Below are 10,895 nucleotides of genomic sequence, written 5' to 3'. Positions count from 1 at the left end.
AGATACCTGACAGATGCATTTCCAGGCTTTTTCACTTATTATAAAAGTAATTCTACATATATATATATATATATATATATATATATATATATAAGACGAGAGAGAGAGATTCAGATCTGCGGTCTGCCCCCCCCCCCCCCTCGAGAAATAGTTGGTACGCCTCTGGTTGATCCGTACCAACTAGCTCGCGCACAAACCCTTTCGAGTCAATTACATCATCCACAAATCTTCGCAAGAGAAAGAATGCGTCCACATGTTATCCGCATCGATAGTCCCCGAAAATTGCGTGATTTTATTATTTTTACGTGTCCTCTGCAAAAATTTTTGCGAAAGCATAACAGAGCAAAAAAGAATAAGCACAATCGCGTCATTCGCGCTTTTCCGCAGCCTGAGCCTGCGCGGGTGCAGCGGCGGGCGGCGCTGCCCCTCGTGCCCGGTGGTGGCGCCCCCTGGATCGGCGCCTGCGCAGCTCGGAAAGCATGATGATGGCCAGCAGCAGGCAAATCTCGATGCCGATGCCTGACAGGGGAATTACAAACGAGTACCTGCGACACGGGGCGGAACTCGCGTCATCACCTCTGAATCCACGACATTTCTAGTTCACACTGCACTTAATGCGCGCGCGTGCATGCACGTTACGAATTGCAATATCATTCGACGTTAGGCCAGTTCGTCCACCTAACAGCGTGTGAGTGCATAAAGAGAGGGAACACGAGTGTCGTACACACACACACACACACACACACACACACACACACACACACACACACACACACACAAGCGCAGGCGCACAAAAATTAAACCGAGCCTTTCGTTTATCGGAGTAGTTGCAGAACACAGGCGCTTGCAATGCGCCTGTGCGCTGCTGCTTCGCACCTGTACGCCTGCACCAAGTCGGCACCGATAGTAGAGAGGGTGAAGCAAAATCGTTAACTAGCCCGGCCCCGTCGCGCCTGCACCTTCTGAAACGAACGGCGTGGTTCGGTGGGCGGCGTTGCTGCGCCGTTGAAACGAATGGTCGGATGCAGCACCTCGTGAACTGGTTCAGGTAGTGCAGCCGAATAGAACCTAGTGTGAGAGCGGCTGCATGTTGCCATGGCAGCTAACATGGCGCAGTAGCAGCGTAAGCGCCCACTCGGTGCGCTGGATATAAGCCGCACTACGCATGTTCGTGTCACGCTTTTCTATATATATATATATATATATATATATATATATATATATATATATATATATAATGTTTTCGTACACTCGTACTGTAGGAAAAGGGGGAGGCATCGCTGTTTTTGTTAAACATAAGTGGTCATTACCGAACCTAACCGTTTCTTTCTGCCACGTTGCAGCAGTAACGCTTCGCTTGAGCACTCCAGGGCTATCACTTACGAGTACCGTTTTTGCAGTTTATCACCCTCCGCACTTCGATACCCGGCTGTTTTTGTCTGAGCTAGACACTGCTTTATCATTGCTTTCTCTAGATGAACGTGTGTGCCTGATAGGCGACATAAATATAGACGCTCTTTGTCCTTCAAAGGCAACTGCCAGTGATTACCTTGACACCATTTCAAAATGGGGCCTGGAAACAACAATCCGTTGTACGACACGTGAAGAATTTTTGGACGATAAACTTGCGGTTTCATGCATCGACCACATAAATGTGCGGTTATGTAATCTAGTCATTAACTCCACAGTTGCGCAAACAAAACTAGATGATCACTACTTCGTTCGCTCTTCTCTAACACAGTCATCTGTCGCGAGGGTTTCCAGCGCTTCCAGGAAAGAAATTTCAGCAACTGATGCAAGGTTGTTTGATAGGCTAGTCCAACAGTATGATTGGCACTATTTTTTATCAACCGTGCCCCATTTAAAGTGTACTAAAAATTAGTTGCTCTTTTAGATGGCTTTAGGAGAGAATCGACTCGAATTATAACAGCTAAACAATGCAGAGCTAACGGTGGATGATGTCAGCTGAAATCCTTGCTGCTGTAAAAGAAAAAGATCTGCTTTGGAGACTGTGACACACTTCGTTTAAAACTTAAGCTTTGCAGAAACAAAGTTAATGCAGCTATTCGCATCGCTAAATGTAGTCACTTTCACAACAAATTTGTGGACGCCCGGTCGGAGAACCGTAAAGCTTGGTCCCTAAAAACTGACTTGAGGAGCACTGGTAAAAAACTGCGTAATGATCACTACTTTTTTCCAACTTTTCATCTGATAGTCAGAGTATAACAAGTGTTTTTAATCGTTACTTTTCTAGACTATCAGGTTTCACAAGACCACAACCGGATTCATGTACTATAAAAATGAGCAACCTGCAATAGGCTTATCGGCCGCTTTCGAGTGATTGTGACCTGAAAAGAAAAACAATTATTTTTAGTTTTTAACTCAAATCCGCAGGTACCGATGGCATCTCCGTCAGCGAGCTTCGACAGCGTTTTGCTTGTAATAATTAATTACATGTTGTCATACAGCGATATTCCAGTCAGAATGAAAACGGCAATCGTTATACCACTAATAAGAAAGTATCTCGAGGCAAAGATGAAAACTATCGCCCTATATAAATTTTACCTTGCTTCACACAAATCTTAGAGAAATATCTACTCCTAACTATTAACAGCTTTCTTTATACTCACAACATATTGTGACCGTAGCCATACGGCTTTATAAAAGGCAAAGGCACTCAGACACTTTTAGATTATTTTTTCCGACTTCCTGAATTTCTCTTTAGGAGGTAACCAGGTAGCATGCGCATTGTTTCTCGACGTAAGCAGAGAAACAATGCGCATGCTTAACTTTGTGCTTCAATGCATAAAGCGAAGTTTTGTTAAGCAACTAAGTGGAACGCCAATGCATTTCTCCACAAAGTTGGGGAATATCTCAAAACTGGTGTCATCCCGAGAATTCGTTCCAAGTGGATCCGTCTTGCGAACTCCATGGCTACAATTTGTGAATTGCAATATGGGCCATCAGGTAATTAGTTAAAAAACTTAATTAGTGAATTTTTGTTAATAGACAGTTTTAGTTTAGCGTTAGCGTAATAGCGGGGTTAAGGGAAATAGCGTTACTGTTCCGCAAACGAACTTTGCAGAAAGAGAGTTTTAGTATAGCGTGATAGCGTAGTTTACGTGCGGGACGCTATTCCATTACGCTTTGAATTTCGCATACATAGGGCACCTAAGTCTATGTGTGTGTGCGTCCGGAAAGTGCGAGAGGCAGCGCAATGAAAGCCAGGAGCGCGTTGTATTTTTTACTTCCTATGTCCACCGATCTGCAGCGAAACAGACAAGCAATAGAAGCCGTCTACCATAGCCTCCGAAATGTTCCAATCTCAGAGGCCATATGCCGTTGTCGCGCCTATCGCCCAACGTTACCGACAGGTGGCGCGCGCATCTCGGAGAAAATTTCTCTCGTTAGGCTTAGGCGCGTTAGAAACGAGAAGCGATCTCGAAAATTCCTCAAGATTAGCCATAACACTCCCTTGTCGAAGCGGCATGAGACTAAGCAAAAGCCGTTTACGCAGTCATTTGCTACGAACGAAGTGAATTCTACAAAAACAACGCCAAATTCAGTTCGAAGCGGGCGACCGGGACCGCCGCCATGTTTTACGTACACTACGTAAACACGCTAACACGGTAACGTTAACTCTGAGAAATAGCGTGCGCACGGTAAACGGTATGGGTCGTTTAGCGTTCTGCGCATGCGCATTTCGATCCCGCTATTCCGGTACGCCCGCTATTCCGGTAACCACGCCAAACTAAAACTGTCTAATTATTCGATTGTGCACTTCAATTTCTTGTGCAAGTAATGTCCGCCTCTTCGAGTAGACCAGCTTATTAACTAGAATTGTGCTATCTGCCACAGGCAACCTTTACAAATTTTAAGTGTTCGCTGAAACACCCTATATATATATATATATATATATATATATATATATATATATGTAGAGAGAGAGAGAGAGTGCCGGCTTGGCGGGATAGGCCAGCTGCAGCAAGTGGCGGGATCAGGTTTGAATGAAGGGAGGGGGAAAGGTCACGCCCGCGGCGGCAAGATCGCCGGGTCGAGGGATGCAGGCCTGCCTCGCGCACGCACGCACACATGCGCTCACTCTCGCCTCGCAGTCGCCGTGAATTCAAGCGCGCCTAGCGCGTCGCGGCCGCTTCGCATTCCGTCGCGGCGGAGAAGGTGCCTGCGGTTTCTGGCGCAAAAATGACAAAATTTGGGGCGAAATTTCTAGGTTGTCGGCAGGGGAAATTCGTTATTTCGAGGGGGTCTCCCGCTGCCCCTTTGTTACGTAGAGGTCTGTGCTTCTACATGTGCTTCTATGGAGTAACGGCGGGGAATAGAAAAACTTCGTTATATCCAGGAACTCGTTATATGGAGGTTCGTTATAAGGAGGTTTAGACCACGCAGGTAAAAAAAAAGCTTATCGGAGATCGCTTAGGGAGGATTTCTTCCTGCAGCACACAAAGATGATGCTGACGACCACAGTACGGGTCTGTTGATGCTCTTATTCTACGTTCCCTACTCTTGCTGCGTTTTTTGTTCATTTTATAATTATTTACTTCACATCACTAGCTCGAAGCAGCAAGACAAATGGCACGGCAACACGACAGCAATGAAAGCGGAGCGAAGTGACATGAATCCATGATAGAACAGCGCAAGAACTTGTGACGCGGAAACAGAAGGAGCTGAATGACAGCGTTTTTTTGTCGCTCACTTCCTTTGCGCGTCGATGTCTTAATTTCTTGTGCTGTCTGTCGTCAACAACACTGCGTTCCATGCTTCCAGATATGTCGTGTTGTTCTGTTGGGATGAGGAAACTTATAATCAGACCTGCTGCGTACGCGGACCATGACATCAAAGCGGTCGGCGTCGAAACCGTTGCTGGCCAGGCAGCTGTAGTTGCCCCTGTCATCAGCCACCGCGTCCTCGACCACAAGGGCGCCTTTAGAGACGTTGTTGTGGGCCTCCAGGCGGAAGCGATCCGAGGTTGACAGTACCACTCCGTCGCGCAACCAAACAATGCGCGCCGGTGGCCATCCGGTCAGCTTCACGGCAAGGCGCGCGGGCTTGCCAAGAATCCAGTAAGAGGGCTCGGGTGTGCTGGCTTCCCAGTCGAGGTAACAGAAAACTTTGTAGCGGACCTGCGAGCATTAATGGCCCACCGTTTACACGAGAGTTAGCGCCAATCGAGGCGCTAAGCTTTCGTTCTATTTGCGAGAAACTCAACCGGTTGGTACTGTTAAAGCTCGCTGCGTCCGCGCTAGTAGTGTGACCCGGCGTGTGCTGCAAAAGGACAAGCTGGCAGATAAGTGTTCGAAGCTCTGGTGGTTATGTGACGCGCTGCATCAGTGCACAATGAATTCCCCACCAGATGTCACTTAAGAATGTACAAAGATTTAGGTGCACGTTAAAGAACCACAGGTGGTCCAAATTTCCGGAGTCCCCCACTACGGCGTGCCTCATAATCAGAACTGGTTTTGGCACGTAAAACCCCATAATTTAATTTAAGAATGTACAAAAGCGATTAGGAACGAATATTCGGAAAAGGATCAGGCATGTGCCTTCTGCGGAGAGGGCTTCAGCTCATTGTAATGGAATGCTAGTATATTCACAGAAAAGAAGGCGCTTCAAGACAAGATAGATCTCGAAGCATGGTACGAGGCAAAGACGTACACCACAATGCTCACACCAGAACCATGTTCCTTTGCCTACTTTTTGTCGGTGCTGCTCCGACCTTTGCAACAGAGAAGCCATCGCCCTTTCAGAGGTTCTTTGTCTGCTGTAGACGGAATAAAGCACACAAAGTGCCACGCCGTCAGACGAGTAAGGCCTCTTTTAGAAGTCTGCATGCTCGCGTGAGGGGCAGCAACATGCGACTGGCAGCCGCCATTTCAAAAATCTCTGCCGGATGAAAGGAGTTCGTAGGCCTTTTAGCGGCCAAATATGTAACTCGCGACATCGTCAAAACGAATCGGGCTAGCAGGGTCTGTTGCCGTCGCTTAGAACGAGCACTCGAACACGCGGACGAGACACATTCGTACTTGGCACATTCTCCAAGAAAAAAAAAACAATTCCACCGAGTGATACTCGTCCACGGCATTTAAAGGATTCATTTTCCTGCTCACTCGTTCCCGCTCACTATTCCCTAATACTTATTCAAGAACCTTAACACACGCTACCTGTATGGAAACTGTGATGTTGGAGTCACTGAGTGTGCACTCGTAAACTCCAGCGTCACTTTCTGCCGGATGTTTCACCGTCAGGGTGCCACCAGTGATGGACAAGCGGTCTCCCTGTGTCAGCGGGACGCCATCTTTGGTCCAGTTGAACCCGCTCTCCGTGGCGTCTGGCCGAGAGCAGGACAGGGTCAGCTGTGGGTCAAACGGCCTGCGCGCCGAAAGGATGAAATGGTCGTAAGAAGGTTCGAAGATTATTCTGCATATCTCGGAACTCGAGTCAGTCTGTGCTATCACCGAGAAGTACATGTGTAAGTCCTGCTATAGGCCGAGAAGGAACGAGCACGACTGTCAAGGCCCACGTGAACTTCATTTTGTGCTTCAAGGCATCTGATAAAGTGTGCATTTCAGGTTCTCTGAGAACTTCTTCATCCTGGGGCCGTATTCTGCAACGCTTCGGTTTTCGAAGGATTCGGTTTGGCGGTGGCGTCACATTGGGGCGGTCCGTTGACGTAATGAAAACAAGTAAAAGGTCAGAGACCAATCGGCGCGAAGGTTTCTTTTTTTGGCAGTGAACGTCACAAACCGAGTAAAAATATACCAATTTACGAGCGCTTCTCGGTAAATAAAAATAATTTGTTCATGGTATTGATGAGGTTTACGTTTTTCATCATGAAACGCGTGTGAGTTGTACTGGCGGTGAGTGACTTAACGAATTTTGTTTACTTCGGTTGACCATTTATGCCGCTAGGTGGCACGTCGTACGCCAACTTCGCGTTGCGGCCAAAATACACACTCAAGTTCCTTGCACAGACGGAGCGCTGTCTCTTTGGATAATCTGAATTGTCGCCTGAATCCCTCATCTGTCATCTCAAAGGCGTCTTGTCGACGTCGAGGTTGTCGTTGTCTATCACGGAGGCTCGCTAAAAGCACGATAACAGGCGCCACAGGCATCGCACACGCCGTCATTTTGCTCCGACTGTCGCGATCTCGCCCGTGCACACGGCACGCACAGGCTCTGCACACGGCACACCGCGCTTCGGATCAGACCGAAGCAGCGCGCGCGGCTTCGCTTCGTAGTAGACGACAAATTCGGTTTCCGCGTGATTGATAAACCACAGAGGTCTGGCAGTGGAACTGCAGAGGGTTCCGGCGTAAAAAGGGATTGCTGGAGCAGCTGGTTAAGTCCCAACAGACGCCGCCGGCCGCAATAGCACTCCAAGAAGTGGGCACTGTACCAAGTTTGCAGGGCTATGAAGCATTTACTGCTTCGGAAGAGCACAGGGTAGCAACGCTAATACACAAATCCGTAACGGTAATCAAACACGATGCTGGTGTCGATACGGACATCTCCCACATGTTAGTAGCAATTCTGTGTAAGGGCCCAGGACGGCATGGTGTTTTTCTCCTAAACATCTATAGATCTATAGCCCCCCCCCCCCCCCCCCCGCCAAAGGAGAGCGGATTTTACCGGCATAATAGAAGGAGCGCTTCGAAAAGCGGACACCAAACCGCTACTAATCGCCGGGGATTTCAATGCAAGGGACCGGGCATGGGGTTACCCCACCCAAGACGTCAAGGGAAGACAGATAGTACAACTTATGGACAAGTGGGACCTACAACTACTCACGGACCCCACAATCCCTACAAGGATAGGGAATAGCGTACAGGCAGACACTAGTCCCGATCTAACAATGGGAAGAAATCTCGTTGGCGCAGTGTGGCTGAACACTCTCAACAACCTGGGGAGTGATCACTACATACTCAGCATCTCTTTTAAAACCCGCAAAATTAGAAGGCAAATTGGTACCGCTGAAGTCACGGATTGGCACGCATACAGGGAACGCACAACAGATGCAGATCTCGACATGGAAACTTTGGACAAATGGTGTGACGACCTCCGCAGCCACAAAAATATGGTCACCAAAAAGGTGGCCACCACAGAGGAAGCTCCAGGCGTCGATCCGCATCTGCTCCACCTATTGGAAGCCTGCAGAGGGCTCACCAAACGGTGGAAGAGGCAAAAACTAAATAGGAAACTCAAAATCCGCATTGCTGAAATCACCAAGGAGGCAGAGGACTATGCCCTAGAATTGGCTGAAAGTAATTGGAAGAAATTTTGCGACAGTCTGGACGGAACGCTGAGTACGAGCAAAACATGGCGAATACTCAGTGCCATCACAGACCCGACCAAAACTAAGGGCGAAAACAATAAGGCGTTAGAACGCCTGCTCCATACGTACGCAGGCACGGAGGAGAAATTCCTGGCCGAGGTCGAGAAGATGTGTTTTGGAGGAGACATGGCCCCGCGCCCCTACGACGCAGAATATCAAGGAAAGCCCAACCATGCGTTGGACGCCCCCATTAGCGAATTCGAGGTCCGCGCAGCCATCGGGTGCATGACAAAGAATACGGCAGCGGGAGCGGACAAAATCACCAACGCAATGATCAGAAATATGAGCGACTGCTCGATCACGGCCTTTACAAAATCCATTAACGAGCACTGGGCACTTGGCACCATGCCGCAACAGTGGAAACATGCCCAGGTAATTCTAATCCCAAAGCCCGGTAAGAAATTGGAAGTAGCAAACCTGCGCCCCATGTCCCTCACGTCATGCCTAGGCAAATTGTATGAGAGGGTGATAAACAAACGGCTGCAGGACCATCTCGAAAACAATGACCTAATGCCGCACAACGTCTTTGGCTTCAGGCCCCACCTCTCAGCTGAGGACGTCCTGCTCCAGCTGAAAGAGGAGGTGCTCATACAACCCGCAGCAGGAAGCGAGCACGTAGTTATGGCTGTCGACATAAAAGGCGCCTTTGATAACGTGAGCCATCAGGGGATCCTGGACGGCCTCACCGACACAAAATGCGGGGAAAGAATCTACAAATACGTTACGGCATTTCTAAGTAATCGCAAGGCTGAAATCAAGATCGGCACCCTACAATCGCGACTAATACAAGTGCCACATCGCGGAACACCACAAGGAGCAGTAATCTCTCCAACCCTCTTCAATGTAGCCATGCTAGGCCTAGCTAGGACACTCCAGGACCAGCCGCATATACGGTCCGCTATGTATGCGGACGACATCACGGTCTGGATTACCACAGGCTCGCTGGGGCAAAAGGAAGAGAGACTGCAGGAAGCCGCAAGCATCATCGAGGCATACGTAGTGGAACGCGGCATGCAATGCGCCCCACAAAAATCAGAGTTAATTAGAATATGGAAAGGCAAGGGCAACCAATCGGTCCCAGCGGATATGCAACACAAATTAGAGGTACACTTGGCTGGGAAAAAGATAGAGGAGAAAACCACCGTCCGCATCCTGGGCATGTGGGTTCAGTCAAACCAAAGATGCACCGTCAACCTCCACCGCATTCAGACATCCGTAAAACAGGTGTCTAGAAGGATCAGAAGGGTCACTAGTACAAAGGTTGGCATGAGAGAAAACTACACAATTCGTCTCGTCAAAAAGTCTTATCGAAAGTAGAATGATATACAGTCTTCCTTACTACAACTTGCTAAAGACTGAGATAGACTCCATAGAAACCTGTCTGCGGGGAGCTTACAAAACGGCCCTGCAGCTTTCCCAAACGACCTCAACGGAACTCCTTATGGCCCTTGGGGTCTCGAATACCTTCGACGAACTCATGGAGGCACAGCTCAATGTACAAAAGTTAAGGCTCACCCAGACAGCAACCGGACGAGACACCCTGCGCAGACTGGGCTTCCGAGACTGCACGAAACTCCATAACAGGCAGGCGGACCTCACAACCGCCCAGAGAGAGAAAAAAAACACCGCATATCCACGGGGTGAATGATGATGAGTGGGCGAAGCTCCGGAGGGAATCATCGGTAAACCGTGAGTCTTCCGTGTAATTCGCCCAGTCTCGCCGCACTAAATCGAACGATTGACTTCCACCAATGACACGCGCCTTATGTGACGTCATTCCTATTTTATAACAGCGCCCTTCATTATAATTGCACCATCTCCCGCTTAAGGGGACGCTAGCACAAACACGTTAGAAACATGCAGTACTCTAAGGGGAAGAGGCCAGAGCGTCTTACGCAGCCGTTTACACATGCCGGAACGTGCACCGCGTTTGCCGACGCCATCAGCGTTTATGAATACGGGGGTAAGGCGGAGAGGCCACAGCGTCTTACACCAGCTTCTTGCACGGGCCGTAACGCGCTAGCACAAACGCGTTAGAAACGCGCAGTCTTTCGTTAATGTTGGGTATTTATTGCCATCGTGGTGCGTCTGTCCATGTGCGCTTCGTGGCGTAGTGGTTAGCGCCACGCGTTCAGAAGCGAGGGGTCCCTGGTTCGATTCCGCTACGGCCACAACTCTCGGAATTTTTTTTCTCATAAAAAGTAGACGTGGCTACCTACTACGACAACTACTACTACTACTACAGAGGAGGGACAGACCCACACCCTAAGGAGTTTCGCCCCTAAAAATCACGGTTTCTCCAGTCCCACAAGGGATGGACCCTGTCCTAAACCCGGGACGCAGAGAAGCTAGGGCTAAGCATTCCAAGAAAACATATGAGGGCCGGAATAACACATACTACACTGACGCCACAGTACACAGAACACGTACACCATGGTTTGCAGCCACAGTGATAAATAGCAGTTACAAAGAAGTCACGAGTACCACAGCGCCGGCCCACAATATCTGCGAGGCCGAGGAGATAGCCATCGCTATGGCTATTGCA

General features: G+C 48.9%; 1 protein-coding gene across 1 annotated transcript in view; it reads right to left on the bottom strand.

Moving 5' to 3' along the window:
• Positions 1–367: 367 nt before the first annotated feature.
• The window catches only part of LOC119441617 (hemicentin-2), a 30,994-nt gene continuing 20,466 nt past the window's right edge, over positions 368–10,895 (bottom strand). The window contains exons 6-8 of the mRNA XM_049662818.1: positions 6,180–6,387; positions 4,831–5,141; positions 368–545 (exon numbers count right to left, since the gene is read on the bottom strand). Of these exons, the coding sequence (XP_049518775.1) occupies positions 368–545; positions 4,831–5,141; positions 6,180–6,387 (697 nt within the window). The remainder of the gene's footprint in view (positions 546–4,830; positions 5,142–6,179; positions 6,388–10,895) is intronic.

Source organism: Dermacentor silvarum, chromosome 2 (assembly GCF_013339745.2).
Source record: "Dermacentor silvarum isolate Dsil-2018 chromosome 2, BIME_Dsil_1.4, whole genome shotgun sequence".
Taxonomy (NCBI): Eukaryota; Metazoa; Arthropoda; class Arachnida; order Ixodida; family Ixodidae; genus Dermacentor; species Dermacentor silvarum.
This window is presented reverse-complemented; position numbering and strand designations above follow the sequence as displayed.